Raw genomic sequence first — 25,734 nt, 5'->3', positions numbered from 1 at the left:
CACAGTCTAGACTGTATCTCATCATTTCACCTACACGCTGGGCTTAGTATGCAGGCGGGGATTGAGGCAGATTTGCTTTTCCCTGATACAAGACGTGAAGACAAGCTCCACCTGACTGAACGTAAATAAAAGAAAACAGAAGTCAGAAAAGAAGACAGTATACAGAATTCCTGCACACACTTGATACCGGAGATGGATATTAGCTCAATGATTCCTTTATGGCAGCCCCCAGAATGCGGGATGCATGAGGGGAATTGGCAAGCACACGTGCGTCCGTGTATAGCTCATGTTTTTCGACTTTACCCGCTTTGATAAGAGTCAGGATACCGCTCTACCAGCTCACTATGAGCTGGCTGGACAGTGCCAGGCTAGGCAGAGGTCGTAGCTGGGCGATAGGTTCTAGCATCATTCGGAGTCAGATCTTCCTAGATTCAGTCAGACCGATGGAGGGAATGACGCCAGGATACGCCCCAGTGCGAGTCTTGCTATTGTAGCGATAACAGCAAAAGAAGTATCCTCTGTGGAAGGACCGAATTCGTTGATAGCGGTTATCATGGCCTGGAGGGGAAAATGAAAAACGTCGGAGTGAGCTTCAGCCACATACATGAATCAAAATGGAAGGGAGAAACGGTCTTAATAGAGCTAGCCTCAATTCTATGATTCGGTTTTGGTATTCATGCCAGCTCGAAAGAGTTGTATGATGGCCAGTGGCCTTTCAGAAACATACCCCTCAAGATTTTTGCTCCTCGGATACCCATCAGTCTGCAGAGGAAATGGTTTGGAGCACATGGCACCCACCCATCTAGAATATGATGCAGGAAACAAGCTTATAACTCTGCGACACGCCCGAAATCCACCATTCTCAGGACGGAATCAGACATCTGGCACTGCGTCAAGCAAAGGGGCTGGTCAGAACACTGGACAACCCTATGATTTATGCAAATGGAAATAGTATCATCCAAGCATATCCCTCAGGCTGCCATGGCCAGCCGGGACAAAAAACAATGCTGGCGACTGAGAGTGGGGGGTCTTTAAAGTGTACCGAAGAGGGGCACATTTTTGCGTGCGAGGCTACGCTATGGCACAGGGCAAGGTTAGTAAATCAACAATCATGGAGACCAAAGGAGCAAATCATCCAAATATAGTCTTGTGTGCACGCTATGCCGGTTGGGTTTAAACAAGTGGATCATTTTGAAAATGAGATCTGGGGAAAGCTGAGGTCCAATGTGCGGCCGTCCTGCAGCCGGACTAGTCGATTTCGATTCCGTGCTATGGAGATAACAATCCTGTGGCTGGAAGACGCAGTTGCCCCAGGCACCACTGGATCCATCCGTCATTACCCCTGCCCAGCCATTGACCCGAGATGCATCACTGGATCGATTCGGGCTCTGCTCTCCGGTAGATGGACAGCTGTGGTTTAGGCTGCTCTTCGATCATCTGGGCTGCCAGTGTTAATCACGCCTAGCAAACCTGGGGTTTGGACGAGCGGCAACTGCTCGTGGCAGCCAGGTCCAACCCGATTCGCCTGCCGGATCAATCAACCGCCTTCAGCTCTCCATTTCCCTGAAAAGGCCGCGAGCTGTCTTCCGGGTTCCAACGGTCATTTATCTGGCCAGCTGGAAATTACCATGACGCAGGCCTGTTCTGCCGCAACGTGTTCTGTGAATTTCATCGTTCACGATACGTCTTGACGGGGCCGATACGCACGGCTGTACGCCAGTATTGTTTCTGGGAAAGATCCACCTGGTATTCCCATCGAGTGGGCTTCGTCTGGTTCTCTCACATGGTATCGAATTCGAATTCCGGACTCGAAGGGAACCCAGCATCGTGAACGGAGTAGACATCCGGCACATCAACCATACTCGTCCTCTTCGTATCGATATCAAACACACTGCAAATGAATGAGTCTGCTGCGCCAGCCAATGCAACTGTAGGGGATAACCAACCCCCTTTACGAGGCATATCAGGACGCAGGATGATCCCATGACTTCACGGCGGGTCATCCATGATGCCTTCTCTCGACGAGTCAGGTTGACGTATCGTAGCCGTAATCTACGTGTATTTTTTACTCGAAGCCTAAAACACCCGATAAGCCTTCTGCTCGCGGGCCCTGATGTCAGCACCCCTAGTCTGCAGAAGCAGTAAACAACAGATAAATAGCCCCATCGCCATCCTCTTGAACACCACGACAAAATAAACACAACCGTCTCCTTTTCCCTCCTGCATAGCTCCTGGTACGGCGCTGCAAGGGCTGAAACTAAGGCGCTCCGGAATGACCCTGTAATGAGCTTATGTGGGTCCGCCAAGCTGCGCGTCTGCGATCTGCCGAACTGCAGCCGCTCGGATTTTTCCACGGGGGAGCCAAAACAGAGCCTCTGAACAGGGTTCTACGGGATGGGTTTTTTGCGTGGGAAGCACTATAGCAGCCACTCCGGTCGGGGCTGAAAGGGTTCCTGGGGAAGCGCGCGCGGTGCTCGATCGTATAAGGGTGTTTGTTTCCCAGCGGGCCCCCTTTGGGGGTGAACCGGAATGGACATGTGCGTGTGCGGGAAATCGGGCCCTGGCGGGTCGGAATCCAGTTTTTTTGGCAGAGGCCGAGGGAAGCGAGGATAACTCGTAATCTATTACTTTCTTACGCCCCCTTGATAAGCGTCAGCTTGGGGATCTGTCCGTAATTTCGAATTACCCTGCTTTTTGTGTTCCCAGGTATAAAGTCCAGCTCTTCCCCAGGCCCGAGATCTGATCGTGGTGGCTCCCAACAGGGCATAAAATACGGAGTACTCCGTACAATGACGAGAGTCTGATACAGGTGCCGGATCCGGTCTTAAATTACGTCTCAAAAGAGACCGGTGTGCGCGATTCCGAGGAAAGGAAGGGATGAATCCACAGATTACTCCATTCAACCGACCCAAGGCCCGCTCGGGTGGGCCGGTTGCCCAGTGAATGCTCTGCTAGTGGGCCTGGAATCCGAGTCGGCCCGGTTTTGGGTGGCCGGGAACTCGTCCAGAAACGAGTTCCTTGGGTTCATGAGCCCCAATCGATCCCTGATTGGTGTAGTTTGGTGGGTCAGTGGATTGACCCACTTGGATCAATGACGATCCACGACAGGGAATATGAGAGACCTAAGACACCGTAGGGGAAAAAGCAAAGTGAGGCTGTCTGCTGTTTCCCTTTGGCCCTACGTAGAATAGATAGTGTACCTGGAGTGCAATCCAGGGGAAACATGATCTAGTTGGAGCATTTGATCAGTATTGGAAGCAGGGGAGGTGGAGCAGCGGTAATTGAAAGTGGATCGTCTCTATCCTCTGCGCCCCCCCAAAAGAGAAGGGAAAACGCTGAGAACGAAACGAGGCAATACACAGTGGATCCCCAATTGGCTCAATGGCTCCGAACGAACCCGACAGCAGCAAGCAGCTGGCCAGCTGGGCATAAGTTACGGTAAGAAATGAAAAACCAGGGCAAAACACACCCCCAGCATTCTTGGTACAGGTGATTTGCGAGTGAAATACCCCGGCGTGCGCACAGAGTAGGGCTTTTCGCACGCGCGCACTAGCCTCGACTAGGAGGCGGCCGGGCGAAAATTTGGCCGTAGAGTATTTATGTCCTAGGGAGACCTTCTTCCGTAGTTTCCCAGCTTTTTCTCCCTGAAAAGTTCCCATCCCATATACCAAAAACCAGCCACTCCTCTCTTTTCCTACCCTCCCGAAAGGAAATCCTATACACAATGGCCTCCCGTGTCTTCACCCAGCGCCTGGCTACCGCCATGGCCCAGTCCGCTAAGGTCGCTCGCCCTGCTGCCCGTGTCAACGTGAACACTGCCGCCAAGCGCACCTTCACCCAGAAGGCCCCTGCTGCCACCTTCGCCGCCCCCAAGCGTGTCGCCTCGCCCACTCTCCTCCAGGCCAACGCCCGCGCTGCCTTCCAGAACGCTTCCCGCCGCCAGTACTCCTCCGAGGTCGCCTCCGCCCTCGTTGAGGTCTCCAAGAACATCGGTATGGGTTCCGCTGCCATCGGTCTCGGTGGTGCCGGTATCGGTATTGGTCTCGTCTTCTCCGCTCTGCTCCTGAGTGTCTCTCGCAACCCTGCTCTCCGTGGCCAGCTCTTCTCCTACGCCATTCTGGGTTTCGCTTTCGTCGAAGCCATGGGTCTGTTCGACCTCATGGTTGCTATGATGTGCAAGTACGTCTAAGCGTTTGAATCGAAGGGCTAGGAGGAACAAGGAGAAAAGGAAAGAATCAAAAAAGATTCCTATATAGAGGTTTTGCCCCTTTTTTTCTTTTTTCTTTTTCGACTTTTCCTTTGTCCGCCGGGGAGGGTATTTGGTCGTGATGTATTACCATGTACTACTTTTCAGCGTCATCTACAACACCTATTTCTTTCTGTACATATAGAGTCAATATGGCCCACCCATCCCAACTTCCAAACGAGCCAAACCAAAACTCTATGTGTTAGAGTCCTCCGGCTGTATCAAACGTGTTTCCTTTGTTCCTATCCGCAGCGCCTCGGAGCCGCTATAGTCCCTTTCTGTATGACCGTAAGATGTCAGCCTGATCTTCGATTGAAGTTCACGAGCTCCGATACCAGATTCAGCTTGTTCCCAGGGGAAGCTCCTAGCTCAAAGCTGTCCATCCGGCCCTTGCTCCGGGTTTGATGCTTCCGGGGTTGCCAGGTGCTACGTGTTAGCTTCGACAACCGCTCACTCCGCCAATTCTAGCAATTGGCGTTTGAAAGCTGGTTAATTGGCTCTGAACAGCTGGAGCGGCCTCTTCCCTGCTTTTTTTTCCTGTTCTACCGGCCCTACGAACCTATCTGGCTGAGCTCGACTTCCCCAGCATTTCCATCGTAAAACTCGGACTAGCTCCCGGCTTCGGGTAGCGCGCTCCCGCATTGGACCGGCTGAGTCATCGGTGACATCAACGATCAAACGTACGTTGGCGAACAACTATAAAAAAAAAGATATATACTAGTAGATACGAAGGTCTGTTTTGAAGAAGCTCTACTAGAATGTTTCATTGCACACCTGTATCTCCTCTGCATTGTGGTGCAATGCATCTGTGATTTCCAAGCGTCTCGGCCGTACGGAGGTGTCGCCGGACCGTTGGCACTTCGCAACGGTTAGCAGTTCTTCAAATACCTTCCATATGGCATGCGATTTAAGTCACGTGGTCGATAAATAGTAGTATTGCTCTACACTGCCTAGGGCATCTTGTCAGTGGCTAGTCCGTATCTAGTCCAGATAGGCACATATGCTGATACTAAGTCTGGCGAGTACTGCATAAGCCCTATGGGTCCTGGGTCAGATATACATCTGCCCGTCTGTCATACTTATATTAACCACGAATCTGACGTGAGATTCGGCATGCCACATTTCGCTAGAGACGACACCTGCGATGAGAAACGAAGCTATAGGCTTACTTTAGAGCAATGCCTGTTGTGTCATCTAATAGGCCATTGCCAGTGGTGTAGCTATGAACGTCGCGACCCTCGGCTACCCGCGTCGGAACGCGTCAATTCGTGCTCTGCTGAAAAGCCCTTTAAGGGTAAGACATGGCTTTTTTGGAGCCAGGGAGATGAGTATGCTTTCGAAAATGACACAGAAACTAGTACGCTTCCCAAGCCATGTAACTAACTTATGCCACGCCTAATCACCATGTCACCGCATGCGCTTGGCCTCTCTCTTACAACCTTGGACTAGACAATCTAGTTCCTCGAGCTCCATTAGACCATGTACCAATACCAGTATAAATAAATCTCATTAGTGTCAGATGTTGAACCAGCCATTTAGACACAAAGTACTCCATGCCCCGAGACTCGCTTGCTCAAACGCAGAGGGGAAGGTATCAAAAGACCTCGGAGGTCAGAGAAAGCTCTGAAATCCAAGGTCAAAAACACACAAGAAGGCCCAGAGAGAGAGAAAAAAACGAAAGATGACAACCAGAATGAAAGCACACAGACGGAATGAAATCAATGTACCAGAAAGTGAAAAAAAAAAAGCGCAATCTTAGAAGATTTCCAGATCTTCAAACTCCACCACCAACCCATCATGCGAACCAGACCCCGTCGCAATCGAATGATCCAACGAAAGCCCATGCATAGCATCCCACATCGTCCCCCCCCTCCCCAACCCCGTTGGTCGGCTCGCATAAACACCCACATGCACAAACTTATCCTCCACCCCATAAAAGAACCAAGTCACCTCCCGCAACTTCTTCCACGTGCTCCCCACCGCCCCGGGCGTCTGCCCATACGGCGACACAGACGGTACCTGGTAGAAGATCCAGAGCGCATGCCCAATCCGCTCCAGCTTGATCCGCAGCGACTGCGCCATCTGCGTCGCGTGCGTCTGCCCCAGCGGCGACAGGCACCAGTCCGCCCCGTCCGCCGTCGCGCTGACGGAGCTGGCGTTCACCGTCCCGCCCGAGAACTCCATGCCCGCTTTAACCCATTTGCATGGCGCGCTCGGCGGGCCTGAGCCTGCGCGCCGTACTCCCAGCGCGCTCTCTGTGAACGCCTGTGGCGCGGCCCCTGCGAAGATGACGAGCCCGCCTTGGTCCCATTCCATCTCCCAGTCCGCGGACACCGTTACCTCGGCGACCACGAAGGGATGCCGCAGGGAGGTGAAGACGATCGGCGCCGTCGAGGTGTCGCCGTTGGGCGGCTTGCGCCATAGATCCGTGTTCGGGCCCGCGGTTAATGTGAAGTATTCCATGCATTGCGGGAGTGCAAAGTCTGGTGGGAGGTTTAAGGGTGTGAAGGAGGAGCCGTCTGGGGGCATTCTGGCCTTGGGCTTTTTCTTTTCAATTTTTCTCCTTCTTTCCTCTTCTTCTTCTGTTGATTTTGTTGGATCGGTGTGGTTGGAGTTCTAGGGTTGACCCTCGGTGCGGCTGCTGCACAGCTTCTCTTCAATTGCGCTGATCACAGGTAGACGTAGAAGAATAGCTGATTCGGCCGCGCGTGATAAATCCTCAAAGCTGGTAATCGCGGGAGATTTTATCAGTGCCCGGTCAATGGGGCGAACTTGGGGCAGGAAGGCGAGTCCAATAATCCGGCGACTTGGACGTCTGTGCTGATCCGTGGTGGATCGTTCGAAGCCCAAAGAATGGTTACAGCCCAGGTTTCACAATTTAGCTCGCTTTAGATTGCTCGAATTAAGGACCTGAAGAAGTTTCCAGAGTTCGCAATGTCTCTCGAAGAACAGAGGCAGTCTGTTCGGGATATGGTGCGGGTTATGCGGGTGCGCCGAATGCGGTTTGCTAGCGAACCATAGGAGCAGAGCACAAAAAGCAACGCGCTGTAGTCAAACAAATCCAAAAAAGCAAGGAGGAGTCTGGAATTCTATCAAAGTGAGGCGAGATAAATTATTAAGCCATGGACGACACGGGTTCTCGGACTTGAACGAACAAAAGGACTACAAATGTCTTTATACGCCGTTGCCCCCTGGGACTCCGCACTCAGGGGACAAGCCCTTCACAGATCCGCTTCACTTGCCTCTCCCCCTATCGAATCGTAGAAGAAACAAGGCGAAAAAAAAATAAAAAACAAGCTAAACCCTAGAAGCATCCAGATTACTAAGTATTTTCCCAGATGAACGGGCTTGCCTCTCTTCGGATCCATCCAGATCGCCTCCAGACGCGTGCTTGATCGGTTCTGCGACAGATGAGCGGTCCAGTTTACAAGTGGCGGGCCCACTATGCATAGACTGGGGGATCAATCACGTCTGTGACCGACAGATCGAAGCGCAGGGCGTCTCTGGGAGACAGCGTACGATTGGCCGAGAGCGCCTGCGCCGCCATGGGTTGATACAGCTGAAAAAGGTCGAAACCCTCGGGGGATTAAGATCCTGCTGCGTGCTGGACCTCGTGCAACATGTCGCCACGCTTGCCCGCGATTATACTTTCAGATCTGGTAGACGATCGGGCCCACTGCATGAACTGGCTGTGCGCCAATTCCTGGAAGCGGATTGGAGCTGAAACTCCCTCCAGTGACATCTGACCGACTCGTGTCTGGGCCTGCTCAGCTCGTCTGTCCAAAGATTCTTAGTGGCGGTGGTCTTGCTCAGCCACATTTACCGTTCTCCACAGCTCTTCCATCATCAAGTTCTGGCAGGCGTCATGGGCGTTGGCTTACTCCGGTCGCGCAGGAGCTTGGTGTTAACTGTAGGAGGGGGGTTTTTCTTTCCACTCCGATGCCCATAAAAAGGGGACCATCCCCTCTCAACCTCGTACAGTCAGATGTGTGAGAGAGAAACCCCCAAGACGCGGAGTAAACTATTTGTGGGTCTAAATTTAGCTACTGCAGATTTCAGGCTTCCCGTGTGCGCACATCCCTGCGCCCCGATAGGTGGTTCCTTTCCTCCATTTGTTGACGACGCTGTCAAGCACGTTAGTTCTGGACGAATAATGTTTCTGCCTTCAGCCACATCTGTGTGTTGAGTCCATGCCGAAAAACCTCCTAGTGGTCAATGACGACGAGTACTAGCAGTCAACTGCAAGTCAACCTCCTCTAGGGCTTGTTTGGTGAGACAGCATTTCCTGCCTAGGCCAAGGCGATGCAAAGTTGAAAAAAAAAATGTATCTAGAAGTATGATAAGACAAAGAGGACTAAGTGATCTGCACTCGTGCCCTTTGCCCAACAGCGTGCATAAGCTCCGCAGAAATCTAAACATAGGGAAGTCGATTTTCTGTAAGCCATGCTAGGCAACGAGAATGAGCGTGTGGGACATGAGATCGAGTCTTCCTTGAAGTTGTGAGCAGGAAGGTATGACTGGGACAGTAATTCTACTAATTGTCTAATGAAGACTCGCTCGCCGAAGCGCAAACTATCAATCTACTATCCCTACAAGTGTTATTCTCTCGCCGCTCTAGACGGCCCCGAAGACAGCTGTAGGTCAAAGTTCTGGTAATCGCAATACAAACATGGCATTCAACATCGCCGTTAGCCCCTCACTCTTCCGAGAGCAAAACCATGACCACCCATGGACGGAGCCATTGATTTTCGACTTCAATAGGGCTCAGAGGATTTTGGGCTATGTGGACTTTGCTTTCGAATGCCTTAGCCTCGTTGCAGTCGTGACCTTTTTTGCTTGCACCTGTGTCATGAGTAATTCCCACGGACGCCTGAAGGGACTGGCATTTGCATTATTTTCGTGGGCGTTGTAAGTATACACCCCATCGTCTGGATCGACTTCGAGGTAACAACTTCGTAGATGGGATATTTCGAGTGTCATACCCTGGATCTTTTCCTTCGCACGTATCAAAACAAGCAACTACTTCAATATCGATTTTATGGCCGGCTATTTCTTCTTCGTGGCCGCGTCCTGCTTCGTCGTCTTTGTCCTTTACTCGCTCGCCCACGGCTTCTTGGACCGCCTCGCCGATGCAGGGCGTCCATTCGCAACCGCAATGAAGGCTCATTGGGTGGTCCTCGGCTTCCTCGTTGCACTGTCCCTGGCAGACTGGGGTCTCTTTGTGGCATATGTGGTCTTGTTGATCAGTGAACAGGATACCTTGCTGGCCGAGCCCTTTGCCAAGCTTGATGGTGTTCGCGCTTGTATCTTCTGCGCCATAGCCATCGAGATTCTGCTATGGTCTATCTATATCGCCGTGAAGGCATCGTCCCGACGCTTCGCTTCGAAGGTACGTACTAGAACTCTCTATCCAATTCTCTGGCATCTGCATTATTGGCTATATGATAAATGAACTCTGATCTGTCATGGGTATCAGCACCCTCCCTCATTCTCGCAGCCCTCAGCTGGTTCGGCTTTACTGTGATGTACTGCATCATCGGCATCCGCTTCGATTTCATCGAAGACCTCTCTGTCCCGGACTACCAGAGCCTTGTCATGTCAGTCTGCGAGTTTGTATTCTGCGTCGGCCTCTTCGTCGGCATCATCTTGTGCCTCTTGAACTGGCGTCAACTGCAGGATCCACAGGAAAAGCCCGCTGCTGTGATGCATGAGTCTCATGACACCGCTGCACAAATCCCTGCGGTCCCTGCTCCAGAGGGCGGACCGTACCGTGCTTATCAGGCCTCGCACAATGGGTCGGCGTCGATCTCACAGCCTTCGGAGGCTCAGAGACAGCAGGTTTAGGGCTGAGAATAGAGAGTACTAGTTCCTGCTCGTGATTAACATGAAATGATAATGCATCCAAAATGGTAAGGAACACGACATTGATGAATTTTCATTGATTTGCTAGAATGTGCTCCTTGTTATACCAAATGTTTATGATTTATGAGACTCGATGCTATGTATCCTATGTGTTATCTCTTCTACTTAAGATGGAGGCGCATTATACCCCTTCAGATATGACACTCGCTACGGACTACGTGATCCAGCAAGGCCATCCTCGCTTTGACATTCATTTTCATGAGTAAACTTTACCACGAGACGTGACCAGTTATACTAGACCTAGACCGACTGGTAGGGCAAGGAGCAGTCCTGCCGGGCGGTGTCTAGCCGATACCAGCGCTGCTATCAAGTCCCACCAAGCGCCATCTCACCACTACTTCAACAGCACCATGGTTTGCGGGAAATGTGAAAAGAAGCTCCAGAAGACAGAGCTCGCAACTCCCGGCGTCAAGAACAAGAATGACAAGTACTTTGGCTCTCCCTCCACGCTGGGTGGCCCTGCCAAAGGCAAGGCGACGCTCGGATCCACAGGCGTGGGGAAGGTTAGTAAAACAAAACCCCCATTTTGTCTCCAGTTCCAGCCTGTTGATTATCGTTCCTGATCTGGATGTGTGCATGGCTGATTCATACTGCAGAGCAAATTGTTAAGCGCAAAAGCGAAGAATCCATATGCCGCCTATTCGGGGTCCTGCGAGTCTTGCAAAGCCAAGACTGCGCAGGGAAGGAAATTCTGTCATAAATGCGCATTTCAGAAGCACTGTATGTGTTTCTTTTCTTGTTGCTGCTGAATCCTCCTGGATCTCGCTGATTGATAATTAGCATGTCCCATGTGCGGCAAGAGCCTGTCAGGCAAATCGGGCAAGGATGAGCCTCTTATTCAGGGCCGCAACTATACGCTGAAATGATTCGGAATATTCTTACGTGGTTTGGGATATTGAGGAGTTGGGAGTCCCGCGGGTGTTATCACGGACATGATCTTGTTATTGATATTCAATGTTGATTGACAGTACATGGAAAGAAAATCTAGTTATACATGGCATGCGCAGGAATATATGCAATGCGTTGCCAAATGACGCCTCATATCAACCACATACAGCCGTCTCGCTATTTAAACAAGCAGGAATTCCATCCCGACCGCAGTAGAAGCCATTTCCCCAGCGGGAGTTTACCGGTCGGCCAGCATGTTCTTAATCTGGCTGTAGTATTGCGGGTGGACAAACTTTGAAATCTCCTCTTTCGATAGCCACTTGAAGTCTGCGAGGTTGTGGAGGTTGGCGGACAGGTCGGCCTGGCCAGCCATGATGCGAGACTTCAAGAAAAAGGTCTTCTCGCCCAGGTTCTCGGCTCCGGTCTTAGAGTTAGCGCGGGGCTTGATGTTGCGAACAAAGTGCCCGAATGGGTGGTAGCCAACCATCCAAGTGTTCATGTTCTTGCCGGCGGATTCGAAAAGGGTACGCTCGGCAGCCTATCAGACAGAATAAAAGTCAGCGGACATGAGCCATGCCAAACACAGCTGGGCGCTGGAGAATCTTACCTGACGAAGAGTCTCGCCAGTCGCAATTTGCGACTGAGGGAACCTCCACTGTCCTCCCTTCGACTGGACCAGAAGATACAGGGTACGGGACAGAAGACGGTTCAAGCTCTTCTGGTCTCCCTTCTTATCGGCCTCCGTCACCCGCGGATGTGGCCGCGGAATCTCCTCTTTCTTGCTGGTATCCTGCGAGGTAGCATTGGCCGTTGATTCTGCATCGCGCACCAACATCTCGACCTGATACTCGGGCTCTGCTTCCTTCGCACCGAGGAGCAGCTCGTCGTTCCATGCATCGGGGGCGTACGCGTTGTATTTACCGATATCGCGAGCAGGGGTCTGTCGCTCCTGGATCTTCTTTTTCCAGTCCTCGTCGAGAGGAGTACCTCGCTTGAAGTAGAAGTATTTTGTGAAAGGAAGGGCCTGGCGCTCGTTCAGTCGCTTTTGATAAAGGTAGAATGCTTTCTCGAATGGCTCGAGGTCGCGTGTGATGACCGGCGGGCGCGACAGCACCACACCGGCATTGATGGTGTATGCGGGCTGGACAACCGGAGATGTAGAGGAGGGATCGGAGGATGTGGTTGTTGGCTCCGCCGCAGCAGATGCGTAGTTGCGGCGACCGATGGTTTCTTGACAGCTTCGGCATACGGCAGCGTCGAATCTTGGGCCTGGGGTGGGTTAGATGGTTTCTTCTGGGCTAGGCGGAGGAACGGGAGTGGACATACGCAGCAGCGACGCTATGCGCCGGGCGCCATTGGAGCCTGTAGACATGATGGTGATGGGGAATTGACGGGGATCCCCTTGGCTATTCGACGATGTGTTGAAGCCTCCGAGAAAAAGTTCCCCAAGTCACGTTCACGCTAATCCAGAACGGGGTTAGCCTCCGTGAACACCCCAAAAAAGCGCGAGGCCGCTTTTTCTTTTCTTCTCTTCTCCAAGCACCCATTTCCTTATCGTCACTGCGTTCGGAATTCCACACCCAGTCGATCATTAAGCGGTGCTTAGATTGATTTTGAGGCCTTTTTTCGCTAGCGGTACCTTCGTATAATCCAAGGTGTACTGTTAGATAGACGCCGCAAACATCTCAAGCCCTATTACTGTTCTATTTTTTTTTTATTTTTCATTTTTTTTATTTCTTAGAAGACGGTTCCATTGCGCTGAATATATCGCGAATTGATTCTCCATTTTCTCTCGAACCTCATAGCCTCCCTAAACTCTCTTCAACTCACTCATAAATTGCCATGCTTCTTGCGCTTGGTCGCTGTCTAGGACATGCTGCCGAGGACAAATGTCTGCTCAATGGTTCCAAATGCCCGCAGCTTATTCCCATACTTCGTCCAGAACTCACTCCCAAGACGAGGAAGCAAACGGCCTTCCTTCACCATAGCTGCCACCTCGATCGACCGGGTTTCGGCGAGAGTAGGGCGAGGGGCAGATGGCTTTGGATCGGTCAGGAACACTCCCAGTGCTCTCATCAGAAAAGCCCATCAGATCTCCCGAGAAGTCCTCGAAGGTAGGGTCAGTATCGCGCTCAGGAATAGTCATCAGCAAGTCCGTAGCCTCTGGAATCCCCGTGGTTGATTTGAGATCCAGGTCGCCTGCCCCATGCCGGCCCTTCCAAAAACTGGTGCGGGGCGGCTTGGGCATGTGTCCTTGTTGCAGTTGTGTGGCCAGCTTGATGAAGGCAACTGCAGCGAGCATGCTGTCATATCCTGCCTCATGCGCACATTTGTGAAAGAGGTACTTCGAGTGTGTGGCGGCAATATCTAGGAAAGGTTAGTGCTTGTCAGGCCTGAAACTTGGCTGTAAATCTTACAGACAGGGGGAGCAGGGATCTTCGCGAGCGTGCTGCTAATCCCTTCAAGGGATGAGTTGGTATTATCCAGATTGCCATCGTGAGTAGCCAGATACTTGGTGTCCATCACAAACGGGAACACATCGTGGATCAGGGCCTGGAATTTCTCCAAAGTATCAGGCAAAGGTCCAACGAAGCAGCGGTACAAGAACACCAAGTCCATGAAGCAGTTGTGGCCAACCAGAATGGCGCGGTTCTCTTTCACGCGACTCTTCACGCGGGATGCAATCTCATCTAGTGTGAACCTTGGTTCAGTGACCCTGGTTAGGAGCGAAGCAAAGTCCCCAGCCTTCAGGCCAGATAAGTCCGCACCGGCCAGGGCTTCTACGAGCCACCGACATCCCACATGCTCGCGAATGCGGTTGCGAAGAGCCGCCTCTCTTCCATCCATGAGTGTCTCGTCGGGATTGGTCGCCTCGTCCTTGAACTCTATCTGAACAAAGTCCTGCTTGTTTCGAGCCTTAAGATCGGGGTACTCGGCGGCGACCAGCTGGCGGACCAGGTATCTTTGCAGGTTACTCAACGAGGATGGGAAGGCAGGGCGACGGTCTCTTCCTCGCCCTGGGATATTGAGGAATTCCTGGAGGTTTTGTTGGCAAGAGGGTTTCTTTGCTCATAGTCAGCTCTATAAAGCCTAGAATCTCAAAGAGGGCGGGACAACTCCCACCGTTTTATTAGCCAGCCAAGTGTTGATCGCATGGCGTACTTGGATTAGGAAAAGTTGATGCTTCTGGTCCAAGTCTTTGCCAGTAACAGCCTCGGCCGCTTTCTCGGGATCAAATTTGTTGGCGGCGACTTGTATAGCATCGGCTCCCTCTTCTCGGGACAAGTAACGCACGCCGGCCTGGCACACTTCCTGCATATTGAAGTTGTGCCCCATGAGGAACTCCATGGCTGTATCCAGTTACTAAGATTGAGCACTCGCAAGCCTCAGAGAAGACGTCTCAACTTACAACAACTCATCAAGGTCCAGTCTCGGTTGATCCCCAGCTCCTGTCGAATCATGGGAGACACATTGATGTTGTAGGGCTTGAGAACGTAGATACCTGTGTGGTCAGCTTTGTTGATCATTCCTTATGAAAGTTAGATTCGTGTGACACAAAAATACCTGTATTTGGCTCCTCATGGCATATTGTCAAGCCAAGCTGGAGGATCTGGTACTTCTCCGCGGCAGCCTTATACTCGGCGTACCGTTCGGTCAGTGGGCAGTCTTTGCGGGCTTGACCCGGCTGAGCCAGGGGAATCCCCGAGAACTCCAAGTCAATCGAGACAAAGCAGCTCAATGAAAGCTCAGCCAGGATCCATGGCAAGTACAGTGAGAAATTTTTCGACGAAAGATCCATATTGGGCAGTCCTGGGCGGAGGAAGAAGCGATAAGCTGCGAAGACAGCAGAATATCTGGGGAAGGGAAATAGAATAAGAAAAGGAGTTGCACCATCAACTCAAAAAGAAAAGCAGTGCACGCATCTTTCTGTCTCTCCTTTTTGCACATTCACTGGTCTGCATCATTGAATATGCATGTCGTAGCGAAGCATCACAAGCTTCGTTTTTTATAGATCGTGGTCCCGTGACCAACCCCGGACTTGGATGAGCCGAGGGAAGTCGACGATCGACGTCGCCGCCTCTAGCCCCGTTACCGTCGCCCGTCACTCCACGAGCATTTCTCTTCTTCCCCTCTTTTCCACCTGCATTGAGATCCTTCATCTCATGCTTTCGATTCGCAATGTCTGACGGAACATCGTCCCACACTCAGCTCTCTTCTCCCTCTACCTCTACCGCGAAGCTCTGCTCCAAAACCTACAAGAAAGCTTCACAGCTGTTCCTCACCCGACGACTCGTAGAGTCACTGGCTTCGCTTCAGCCTATAATTACTGTCCCAGCAACCCAGGATGACCAACACACCAACGGGGATCATTCTTCGGCTGCCGCACCCATCGCCACCGCCCCCGCGACTTGGAGAATCAAAGTGTGGAACCTGTACATCACGCTGCTGAGCGCGATTGTAGACCTAGGCGCGGAGGAAGGCGCGAAACAATTTGGCCAGAAGGAGTGGAAGGCAATTGCTACGCAGGTCCGTGAGGGGGGGCATTTGGGAGACGGTGGTGCAGATTGGTTACCGAGGCCGAGAAGGCTCGGTTAACCCAGAGGTGGTCAACAACCTGTTAGTGACTCTGCACGGATTTGTCGGTCGCGTTAAGCTAACAATGGGTTGAAAATTGACAGAGCTACATTGATCCTGACTCATTCGCCGTCACAAGCCCTGAATCAGCGACGTTTAGAAACATACCTTTCGTCATACGGCCAGCCTAATTTGGACCTCGCAGACCGACTCCAAGACGCAGCAAATGGGTTCGAGGAACAACGAATATCCGCAACCAGCGGTGCTGACACCCCGAAAGACCTGGAAGCTCGTGTTCGTATCATCGAACTGTTTACTCTTCACGTTCTTCCCCGAAACGAGGAATGGGAGTATGCACAGGAATTCATTAATATGAGCGAGGTCCTGGACGAGGAGCGGAAAGAGCTGTTCATCCAAACGCTCGAAGGGCTTAAGGAGGAGAAGGAGCAAGGAGAGCTGCGTGCTGCAGAGCTCCAGCGTCAGAAAGACGCGGAGCTCGAGCGGCAACGCGAAGACGAGCGGAAAGCCGAGGAGGAGGCGAGCAACGCTTCTCCGTCACAGAAACCCAACGGCCACCGAAGAAAGACTAGCGAAGTCGATTACGGGGTTGAAAAGGGCAGTTCGCGTGGTGGAGCCAAGGGCAAGGGATCTCGATCTACAGAGAAGCCAGCTAATGGAAAGCCAACCTCGCGGAATACTGTCTCTGCATCTGGCTCCAAGAACCCTAAGAAGCAGCTCAAGCCTGAGGCGCGCAGCCAGACGAAGGCTGTTGCTACGGCGCTTCGCAATCTGTTCACTCATATCCTCCGGAGTATTTCTGGGAACCCCATGTCAATAGTACGGACGCTACTTTTCCTGCTGGCCTTCCTGATGGCAATGAGCCGGCAGGGTGTACGTGACAGAGTCCGCCGGATTACAGGCTCGGCATGGGACAAAGTCAAGGGTACTGTCGGCATGGGGGTGAAGGTGAGCTATATCTGAGATACTGGCTTTTGGTTTCTTTTTCTTCAATGTTGCATGACTCAAAGTGTGAATTTTCTTTTTCATTTCCTTGTTTTTCTCGGTCTGGATATCCCACGTCGGCTACTTGATCTGATGGACGCTGCATATAAATTCCTATGAAGTGTGATATAGTTCCCTTCTTGTATTCTAAGATACACGTCAGTTTTGGATCCGCCATGGCAATGAAATGCTTGCTTGTACACTTTGTTGCCTGTCGTGGGCTCTCTGATTCCATGTTGTTCACATATACCGATAAAAGGATACCCGGGGTCCCTGATACGAAAGCTGCTCCCTGGCCAAGTTATCTGAAGGAAGCACCAGACTGAGGAAGAAGAGAGAAGCTAATAATGTGTAGACTACATTGACTTGGATTTCCGAAAGAGATGAGAATGGAGGAAATGCCCGAAACAACAGCGGGGCAGTATATAATGACGTCGGAGCGGACCCTTGCTTGATAATCAACCTCAATTCAAAACCCTCAAGGATTGAAGCTCACACGAATCCAGAAAACATTTCATTTGCATTTAGAGGCTTTCAATCGGCTTCAGCGTCATCGCAAACATGTCTCTTCGCGGTCAGCATGCGCTCCTGGTAAGTGACTCGCACCATGTTCCCACAGCTCCTCCTAACGCCAACAGACCGGAGCATCAATGGGAATCGGCGAATCAATCGCAAGACAACTTGCCCAAGCCGGTGCCAATCTCACCCTGATTTCTCGATCTGAAGTATAAATAGTCTTATGTCGATCTTGACGGCCAGAGGCTGATGTCAAACCAAGGACAAACTCGCCACCCTAACCAACAACTTGCAAACCCAGCATCCAAACTTAATAATTAAGTACCGAGCTGTGGATGTGGGCAACTTCGAACAAGTTGACGCCGCAATCGAGTCCTCAGTGCAAGAGCCCGGGAATATAGACATCCTCATCAACAACGTATGCCCCTACCAGCCATGACGCCTTGCTCTAGAGGCTGAACGTACATGAATGATACAGGCAGGCCTCGCACTCGGCGCACCAAGCCTCTTCCCCACCTCAAGATCGCCGACATCCAAACCATGGTCTCAACTAACGTCAACGGCCTCATGTATGTCACCTACTCCGTACTCAACCACGGCATGATGGAGCGAAAGGCCGGAACGATTCTGAACGTCACTTCCGTCACGGGATTGGAAGTACCGCCTTTCCCAGGCGAGGCTGTGTACCACTCCAACAAGGCCGCGCAGGAGGCCTTTACTAATTCTCTGCGCAATGAACTGGTTGGGACTAATATCAAGGTCCTTGCGCTGAGACCCGGGGTTGTGGCGACGAATTTCCATTCCCAGCGGGTGGGCCACGATAAGGAGCTTTATGATTCCTTTATTGAGGGTTATGAGTATGTCTCCGGTACCATTTCCTGTGTGTGGGGTTGGAACTGACTCCGTGTCTTCTAGACCGCTTGTTGCGAAGGATATTGCCGACGCAGCGCTGTATATGCTCAACCAGCCTGCGAATGTGTCTATCAAGGCACTAGATGTGGTTCCATCGGGTATGTTCATAGGTTAACGCTGGTTCGGGGTAATAGCTGACATGTCCAGCGCAACGATCTCTCAATGTTTTCGATCGTGAGTGGAATAAGCGTTAATAGGAGTCATGGGTCGAGCAGCGACATATGTACCTCTCTTCATCACTCGAAAGATTCCTTGTTCATAGATCAGGTCATTACAGGATAGCAGATTAAATTCAGATTTATGGCTCATACAAATTTACAAAGAACCTCAATGAAACGTGCTATAGCGCGAAAAAAGGTATAGACAGACCAGGCCAAGGCTAGTGCTAGACCTGTTTTCATGTGTCCAAGCAGGGCATAGATCAAACCTGAATAATATCAGACGTCCGCATGTTTTTCTTGCCCTGGCGAGCAGCAACCTGGATATAAGAGGCGTTGTAAGAAGTAATATCGAAAGAAGTTTCGAAACCAACCCGGGGGTGGTGGTTAGAAGAGTAGTTTTGTTCGAGCTAGCGGAGGGAGCGGAGTAGATAGCCCACGTATCGTACTCGGTCGCACCGTTCCAGCTCATGTACACGGTGGTGTTGCTGCCGGAGACCTCGGTGACAGCAACAGGGTTCCACAGGGGAATAGCGCTCCACGCGGACTTGAAAGCGCGGTAGGACTGGCCTTGGCCGAGCGGCGCGAACTGGCCGGACAGAACGACGTCGCCGTCACCGCTGAACTCTTTGACGAAGGCATTGGAGCCGTAGCCCATGAACACGTTGGTGGACTGGGAGGCCGCGCCCAGCATCTGGACAGAGCCCTGGGTCTGGGTGTTCAGGGGGTTGGCAGGGTCAGTCAGGTTTTGCAGCATGGTGGCCTGCTTGTTGGCGATGTCAAGCTCGTAGAGCATGCCGGTGGTCACGGACTCATGCTTCTGCTGGCCGTTGCCGTTGTTGAAGAGACTGAGAACGGCGCTGTCTTCGGTCTCGTTGTAGATGCGGAAGTCGTGTTGCCAAGAGAAGGAGTTATCATTGCCGGCAAAGTCACCACCGCCAGTGCCCTGGTGTTCCGATCCATGTTAGTCCTTGGCTCTTTTCTGATTACTGGAGGACAAGTTTTATGAGCACTCACGTTGAAGAACCAGCGGACGGCACCGGTGTCGTGCTCCAGGTAGTAGGCACCCCAGTAGAAACGCAGGGAGACCAAGTAGCCATCCAGGGTCTCTTGGACCGAGTTCATGTGGTAGCAGTCCCAGGCACTAGTGCGAGAGTTACCGCGGGGAGGGGGGTAATAGGAGTTTTCGAGGGAATGTCGTCGACGTGCTCAAGAGCATCCCACTTGTAGAGCACCTTGTTGGTGGGAATATCAATTTCGTAGAACTGGTTGACGATTATCCAGCCGTCGGATGGACCGCCGGCGACGCTGAGATCGTACTGGGTCACGTTGATGGCGCTAACAATGATTGTGTTACGGCTGGTAATGTGGTGCTCGTGGACATCGATGTAGGAGTCCTTCTCCTGGGTGTCATAGGAGTTGAAGTCGCCGGTCAAAGTGACAGTGTAGATCTCGTTGTAGGTGTCGTCCAGGATGTGAACGCTTCCGTAGCCGTAACCACCGGCGTCGGAAACTTGTCCAGACCAAAAAAGGAGCACAGGCTTGCCGAACAAGGTTGCTGGCTTCATGTCCATGGTGGTTTCCATGGGGCCCTGGTAGATGAGCTCGCCGTCAGTATCGTAGATGGTGGGCGCAGTGCCGGCAGTGTTCTCGACTCGGACAGGAATGAAAATCAACTCATTCTCAACATAGCCGTCAGTCTTGTTGACGACCAGTTGAGGAGGCTCCCATGGTCCGGTCTTGTAGCTGTAGGTAGGCCAGTCAACGGCCGCAGCGCCGGCCGCAGCGCCGGCAGCCAGAGACAGAGCCCCCAGAGCGGGGAGCAGAGCACCTCGCATTGTTTTTCTTATAGAACGAAGGACTGATAATAAAGAGCGTGGTTGTGGGGCGAGCCCGATTGCAATTATTTAGAATGAATGACGAATATTTAAGCTTAAAAGAGTGTGATCTGAAAATTCAAAAAAGAACGACGTTGAAGAGAATTCACAAAGCCCCCCGGAAGGGGGACCATTTGCCCATATATGGATGCTCTCGAATACAGCCTTGTGCTCAGCCGTAAGGCCTATCTTTTGCCAGATACAGGGTGGACACCAGGATAGCATGGGGCTAGAAACATAACGCTAAGACAGTCGGCACTCCGGTGGGCGCCCTGTTTGGCCCAGAAACATCTCGATATACGAGCCGGGCGACATCCGCTACAAGATCTAGGAAGAAGATCGACACTCCTAAAAGTGGTAGGCTACAGGGGGATGGATTCTGTGGCCGCGAATAGTAACAAGCCCCACCATGCGGATTTTCAGGAACAAAACCTGAAAAAGTGTCAAAGTGTCAGCGGAATGCCGTGGTTCGTTGGGGCGCTTTCGCTTGGAGATCAGCTGTACGGAGTATACACTCCATATTTTGCACTTGCGAACTTGCTGGTACCCAATGATTGGATGTGGTTGTCTGATGGAAATCTTCGTTGATGGAGGCGTTCAGATAAATAGGATCGGCTCAGGGGCTGATGCGACCTCGAACGGCGTCAGATAGGGTTGCGGTGGAAAGCCGAGCCCCCCACCAACAAGTCATTGGAAGAATAGACGGCCGATCCCAATCTCTCTGTTTCCCCATGACATCCGCGTACAAGGCAGATTCAGGAGCCGATTGGATCATGGCGCTCGATGGCTATCGTGAGTCCTGGCTAATTATCGGACGGACAATAGTGGAGGGGAGAACTCCCGATCTTTACCAAGTGTGGCCCAAACGCTTACCACTAATCAAGATACCAAAGATCTGCAACTATTATGCCCCAATTGGTATCCACCTGTTCTGGAACTTCTTTTTTATCAGCGAGCCCTGTGCAAGGCAAGGATCGGGCCACCAATTCGGAGCTTTGCTCAGGGCTCGTCCCCACGTTCTTGCAGCCGGACTCCGTAGGCCTGGGCTTTTAGCGCGTTTCACTCCCACTGCAAACTGGGAAAATACGCCTACACGACATAGGAGATACGCTGTCCAGTGGCGCTATTTCAAGAGGCGATATCTTCCGTCTCGACCGTCTGCGACGGAAGAGGTGAAGGAACATAAAGTTCCCGAAAGGGCAAAGATCTCCATTGAATGATTCAAAATGATTACTGCGTACAGTTCTTCATGCATCTGTCGTAAATTATGTATTCCTCGTCCGTTCAATATCCAGAGGTCCACCTGCGGGAGGCTCCGACATCTCGGGGCCAGGCGCAGCCTCGTCTCCCCGGGCAGTCTGGACTCCTTCTCGCTTCTCTATCCAAGCACTCCATTTGCGGAATATTTGAACAAAGAAGTGAGCGACGCAAATTTGCTCGGTGGTGTATAATAAGACCGGAACGGAGGTCTTCGCCTTGACGAACAGATCAAGCGGGGCCCACATGGCGTAGAGAAGGGGGATCCCCAAGGCTGTACTCTTTGCAGGCCCACAAAAACAGGCCGCGATGGTCTCTTTTGGCGGCAAAGGTGTGAAAACAAGCTCGACCCAAGGATGGGAGATTAAGATCTTTGGAGGCCTAGAAACTATGAAGCAGACTCCAGTGAGGAAGATGTAGAGAGCAAGGTTGAACAGCACAACAAATATGATACTCGGCGCGGAAAGGGTCTGCAATGCACCTGTTGCAAAGCATGAAGAGAACGTTGTCCTGCGCGGAAAATTAGAAACGAATCCGGGGTAAGGAACCGCTCGTACGCGAGACTCCAACTCACCACACTAGAAGCAGCATGCACACACTGCCCAATTTCGGCAGCTTCGTCTTCGCCAACACTTTCGCCGTCTGGTTCGGCCACGTCCATCGCACTAGCTGCCCAACAAAAAGCGGCAGCAGGACACTCAATCCCAGCTGCTGAAAGACATTCTTGTACATGCTCCCGAGGTTCCCACCGCCATACCGCCAACTATCGAACTCCGGCGTTCTGGGGATCAATGTCACCGTCCAAGCAGCAGTGACAAAGGGCGCAAAAATATTCGCAATCAAGACTTCCACCAGCGCCGCCGCATCATCCCCTCCGGCCGATCGGGTCATGACCACATTCGACGCAATCGTCGTCGGGATACATGCCGTGAAGATGTAACCCGCTAACACGGCGCGATCGATCTGCCCCCCTTATCCCCCGCCAGAACGGCATAGACAACAGCCAACACCAAGGCAGGAATGAACAGAAACGACGTCACTTGCACTGTAAGATGCAGCCGCCAGTTCAGAAGCTGCAGGAACAGTTTCCGGCGCTCAATGCTCAGCCCCGAGATGAGGAAGATGATGGCGATCACGCCGTACAAAACACTATACTCTGAGCGGATCACGCCCCCGTGTTTGGCCACGTTGGGGAAGAAGTAGGCCAGCACGCATGCGACACCGATTCCGATGAGGAGCCATTGGTGCAGAATGAGTCGCAGCACTTTTTTGGTGATTCTCTGCCACTGCGCAGAGGGAGCCGATTCGGGCGAAGGAGGCGTTTCGGTCATAATGTGGGGTTTACGACCTCGGTGAAATAACTCATAGTCAGTTCCTCCCCACCTTGGTGTGCTTCTTGCGAATCGGTCCTGGCACTGATAATATATGGCGATTGAAATGAGTCTAAGCTAGGACTTTTGACGCGATAGTGCGATCGGGGCTGGTCCGATGGTCGCGGACTTCGTTGCGGTGAATCCTTGAGCCTGATTGCTTCTGCGCCTTCATCTTATCGACCCCGGATTCATAGCGGTGTTCTCTTCTTCCTTACGGACCTGAGAGGGGGATCCAACGTTATCTCTCCCAGATGATCTGATAAGCCTTCGCATTTTCCCCGGTCCAGCACGGGCTCGTGGGCCGAAATCGGGTAGCCGACTACGGAGAATGACACGGGCGCATGTGAACTCGCACATGTCTAAATTGATTCTCTCTTGAGATCGAGCGACAACGTCCCTTGTGACGAAGCAGTAGATACCCTGTTGCGGTGACTTGAAGCTGGGAGTGTCGATATTATATTCGTACCACAGAAGCACCCTAATGGTTGGCCCGTATGAGTACACTATCCCACCGACAAAACTTCTTCTGTAGAGGCTGCAATTGTTTATTCTATAGATAGGCACCACGACCACAGGCAAAAGCGGCCCAGACCCCAAGGCCTCTGTAACTAACTACCAGGTACGGCTGACTCAGAGCTTCGACAAATCAAACCGAGCTTGGGAAGTTGCGGCAAATGAACCTCGGTTGAAGGGAGCTTGCGGGTGTCCGAATTCTCCCGGGCAGATTCTCCGCGTTTGAAGGCGGAAGGCGGGAACTCTTACTTTGCGAGGGCTACGTCGAATGAAGATCGGGGGAAGCTCCCCTCATCTGCTGTCAATTCAGACTGGAGATGGGCCGTGATCAGAGTATCTCGCAATGCCATAGCAAATGTTCTGTCATAGGCTGGGGTCCATTTGGCACAATGACGACAGTGACACCTAGCTTTGACTGGTGCATGTGAACCTAAAGGTCATGAAGATCTGGGGGATCCTGGTAGCCGCTTAAGCTGGTGGGGAATAGGTCAGCCGCCCTTGTTTCCGAAGGGCCTCGGGATGAAGTTTGGAGCGATTTGGGTCGGAATGACGACTCATTTTGTATTCTTGTTTTATAAACGTGGCGATGCGCCTCGGGGGTTCTTCCTGTACTTTTTTTCTGACTCTTTTCCCCCCCTTTGGTGCTGGGTTGCATTGTGAAGCAACTTCCGTTCGTCCAGAGCTTCCTCCACCTTTCCGCAAATAGGTAGCAGTTCAGTTCCCCGTCTTTGCCACTCGACCAATCGCTCTCCTGACGACTTGCCGTTTGAGAAAAGAAAAAGGCGGGCGCAGCAGTATTTAACCTCCTCGACTCCGTCCATAATCACTCCAGTGGTTCGGGGAATAAGTACTACTGCTTTTCGCGACCCCGGAATCGTATACTTCCGACCTCCTCCGCCTTTCGCTGCGTCACCCCGAGATTCGGACCAACCTTAATACCTCGGCCTGAAATTCTTCAGCCGACCTTAAGCTTTTGTAATTCTTCTGGTCTGATTCTGGGAACTCCGAACGTGAATAGCCCGCGAGATATACTATATTCCTGCCCATTCCAATCATGTCGGCCAAATCTGTACAGGTCAATGGCAAGAAGAAAGCCTCGCCCGCAGTCAACTTGATTGGTAGCTACACCCTGCACCGCTACACTTGAGATTGATGCTGACTTGACCATGCAGCGGGCGGTGGTGCTGGTATGATGGAAGCTCTCGTCTGTCATCCTTTGGGTATGTGACCTCATGGAAATTACTACCATCCGTCTGGAAAAGTATGGCGAACGCTAACGACAACGGCAGACACTGTCAAGGTCCGCATGCAACTCTCAAGGAGAGCCCGCGCACCTGGTGTAAGTCATACAATCACAGCCCCGAGGTCTCACCCCCAATGGTATAGCTAATAGTTTGCTCCAGGTCAAGCCTCGCGGCTTCATTGCCACCGGCGTTGACATTGCGCGCAAGGAGACTGCCCTCGGCCTATACAAGGGCTTGGGAGCTGTTCTGGGAGGTATCATTCCGAAGATGGCCATTCGATTCACATCGTATGAGGCATACAAGGAGATGCTAGCCAACGAAGATGGCTCTGTTAGCAGCAAAGCTACTTTCCTGGGTAAGTATACGGCTTTTTTTTTGGGGATTCACCGTTGCATAGCCTACCGGGCTTTTCCAATGCTCGCATGCTTACATTTACTCCTTTAGCTGGTCTCGCTGCTGGTGTGACTGAAGCCGTCGCTGTCGTCAACCCGATGGAAGTCATCAAGATTCGTCTGCAGGCACAACATCACAGTCTTGCCGACCCCCTCGATGCTCCTAAGTACCGTAGCGCCCCCCACGCTCTATTCACCGTGATCAAGGAAGAGGGTTTCAGCGCCCTGTACCGCGGTGTCTCCTTGACAGCTCTGCGACAGGGCACCAACCAAGCCGCCAACTTCACCGCGTATACCGAGCTCAAGGCGGCTCTCCAGCGCTGGCAGCCAGAATACAGCAACTCCCAGCTGCCCTCCTACCAGACCACGGTTATCGGCCTCATCTCCGGTGCTGTTGGTCCCTTCTCCAACGCCCCCATTGACACCATCAAGACCCGCCTCCAAAGAACCCGTGCCGAGCCCGGCCAGTCGGCTATTTCTCGTATCATGGCGATCGCGAAGGACATGTTCAAGGAAGAGGGTGCTCGTGCTTTCTACAAGGGTATCACCCCCCGTGTGATGCGTGTCGCTCCGGGCCAGGCGGTTACCTTCACGGTCTACGAGTTCGTCAAGGGCAAGCTCGAGGCCTCAAACTGGGCTTTTGTGGGTGGCCAGTTTGAAGAGTAGGAGGGGGGAAAAAAGGAGACTTGGAACTTAGTTGTGCTTTGGGGAATTGGCTCTGTTGGAAAGTTTGATACCGTACCGAGCATGATCGGCGTTGCGCCCTCCGTGGTCATTTGTTCTGATACACTTCCGCTGTCCCAGGCAGTCTTGTACATATTTTCGCGTTTCATCTGATAAATTTTTGAAATGAGACACA

General features: G+C 52.1%; 11 protein-coding genes across 11 annotated transcripts; 6 read left to right on the top strand and 5 right to left on the bottom strand.

Annotated features, from left to right (window-relative positions):
• Nucleotides 1-3,724: 3,724 nt before the first annotated feature.
• Nucleotides 3,725-4,189, top strand: N7468_003813 (ATP synthase subunit C family protein; the record flags this gene model as incomplete). Its single annotated transcript, XM_058473110.1, has 1 exon — nucleotides 3,725-4,189. The coding sequence occupies one exon, from the start codon at nucleotides 3,725-3,727 to the stop codon at nucleotides 4,187-4,189; it is 465 nt and encodes a 154-aa protein (XP_058332113.1).
• A 1,812-nt stretch (nucleotides 4,190-6,001) lies between these two features.
• On the bottom strand, nucleotides 6,002-6,775 carry N7468_003812 (uncharacterized protein; the record flags this gene model as incomplete). Its single annotated transcript, XM_058473109.1, has 1 exon — nucleotides 6,002-6,775. One exon carries the CDS (start codon nucleotides 6,773-6,775, stop codon nucleotides 6,002-6,004), a length of 774 nt encoding a protein of 257 aa, XP_058332112.1.
• A 2,140-nt stretch (nucleotides 6,776-8,915) lies between these two features.
• N7468_003811 (uncharacterized protein) lies at nucleotides 8,916-10,090 on the top strand (the record flags this gene model as incomplete). The annotated part of the gene is made up of 3 exons (XM_058473108.1): nucleotides 8,916-9,154; nucleotides 9,206-9,639; nucleotides 9,723-10,090. 3 exons carry the CDS (start codon nucleotides 8,916-8,918, stop codon nucleotides 10,088-10,090), a joined length of 1,041 nt encoding a protein of 346 aa, XP_058332111.1.
• Nucleotides 10,091-10,518: 428 nt separating this feature from the next.
• N7468_003810 (cysteine-rich PDZ-binding protein) lies at nucleotides 10,519-11,034 on the top strand (the record flags this gene model as incomplete). The annotated part of the gene is made up of 3 exons (XM_058473107.1): nucleotides 10,519-10,671; nucleotides 10,765-10,888; nucleotides 10,949-11,034. The coding sequence occupies 3 exons, from the start codon at nucleotides 10,519-10,521 to the stop codon at nucleotides 11,032-11,034; spliced, it is 363 nt and encodes a 120-aa protein (XP_058332110.1).
• A 260-nt stretch (nucleotides 11,035-11,294) lies between these two features.
• On the bottom strand, nucleotides 11,295-12,428 carry N7468_003809 (mitochondrial 54S ribosomal protein mL46; the record flags this gene model as incomplete). Its single annotated transcript, XM_058473106.1, has 3 exons — nucleotides 11,295-11,594; nucleotides 11,664-12,325; nucleotides 12,383-12,428. The coding sequence occupies 3 exons, from the start codon at nucleotides 12,426-12,428 to the stop codon at nucleotides 11,295-11,297; spliced, it is 1,008 nt and encodes a 335-aa protein (XP_058332109.1).
• A 494-nt stretch (nucleotides 12,429-12,922) lies between these two features.
• N7468_003808 (CAF1 family ribonuclease) lies at nucleotides 12,923-14,855 on the bottom strand (the record flags this gene model as incomplete). The annotated part of the gene is given in 6 exon segments (XM_058473105.1): nucleotides 12,923-13,096; nucleotides 13,116-13,400; nucleotides 13,478-14,092; nucleotides 14,180-14,406; nucleotides 14,466-14,558; nucleotides 14,621-14,855. The coding sequence occupies 6 exon segments, from the start codon at nucleotides 14,853-14,855 to the stop codon at nucleotides 12,923-12,925; spliced, it is 1,629 nt and encodes a 542-aa protein (XP_058332108.1).
• Nucleotides 14,856-15,235: 380 nt separating this feature from the next.
• Nucleotides 15,236-16,612, top strand: pex26 (the record flags this gene model as incomplete). The annotated part of the gene is made up of 3 exons (XM_058473104.1): nucleotides 15,236-15,583; nucleotides 15,621-15,673; nucleotides 15,736-16,612. The coding sequence occupies 3 exons, from the start codon at nucleotides 15,236-15,238 to the stop codon at nucleotides 16,610-16,612; spliced, it is 1,278 nt and encodes a 425-aa protein (XP_058332107.1).
• Nucleotides 16,613-17,194: 582 nt separating this feature from the next.
• N7468_003806 (SDR family oxidoreductase) lies at nucleotides 17,195-18,255 on the top strand (the record flags this gene model as incomplete). Its single annotated transcript, XM_058473103.1, has 6 exons — nucleotides 17,195-17,224; nucleotides 17,272-17,358; nucleotides 17,412-17,567; nucleotides 17,654-18,006; nucleotides 18,065-18,159; nucleotides 18,209-18,255. 6 exons carry the CDS (start codon nucleotides 17,195-17,197, stop codon nucleotides 18,253-18,255), a joined length of 768 nt encoding a protein of 255 aa, XP_058332106.1.
• Nucleotides 18,256-18,388: 133 nt separating this feature from the next.
• Nucleotides 18,389-20,057, bottom strand: N7468_003805 (arylsulfotransferase family protein; the record flags this gene model as incomplete). The annotated part of the gene is made up of 3 exons (XM_058473102.1): nucleotides 18,389-19,165; nucleotides 19,237-19,326; nucleotides 19,380-20,057. The coding sequence occupies 3 exons, from the start codon at nucleotides 20,055-20,057 to the stop codon at nucleotides 18,389-18,391; spliced, it is 1,545 nt and encodes a 514-aa protein (XP_058332105.1).
• Nucleotides 20,058-21,361: 1,304 nt separating this feature from the next.
• On the bottom strand, nucleotides 21,362-22,684 carry N7468_003804 (uncharacterized protein; the record flags this gene model as incomplete). The annotated part of the gene is made up of 3 exons (XM_058473101.1): nucleotides 21,362-21,863; nucleotides 21,928-22,316; nucleotides 22,364-22,684. 3 exons carry the CDS (start codon nucleotides 22,682-22,684, stop codon nucleotides 21,362-21,364), a joined length of 1,212 nt encoding a protein of 403 aa, XP_058332104.1.
• A 1,609-nt stretch (nucleotides 22,685-24,293) lies between these two features.
• Nucleotides 24,294-25,541, top strand: N7468_003803 (putative succinate:fumarate antiporter (Acr1); the record flags this gene model as incomplete). Its single annotated transcript, XM_058473100.1, has 5 exons — nucleotides 24,294-24,357; nucleotides 24,412-24,459; nucleotides 24,529-24,578; nucleotides 24,643-24,838; nucleotides 24,928-25,541. 5 exons carry the CDS (start codon nucleotides 24,294-24,296, stop codon nucleotides 25,539-25,541), a joined length of 972 nt encoding a protein of 323 aa, XP_058332103.1.
• Between the last annotated feature and the right edge of the window lie 193 nt (nucleotides 25,542-25,734).

Source organism: Penicillium chermesinum (genome assembly GCF_028974085.1).
Source record: "Penicillium chermesinum strain IBT 19713 chromosome Unknown utg000003l:1.0-5111272.0:1.0-5115320.0, whole genome shotgun sequence".
In the NCBI taxonomy this organism is placed as follows: Eukaryota; Fungi; Ascomycota; class Eurotiomycetes; order Eurotiales; family Aspergillaceae; genus Penicillium; species Penicillium chermesinum.
The sequence above is the reverse complement of the archived record's forward strand: the minus strand, read 5'-3'. Positions and strand labels throughout refer to the sequence as shown.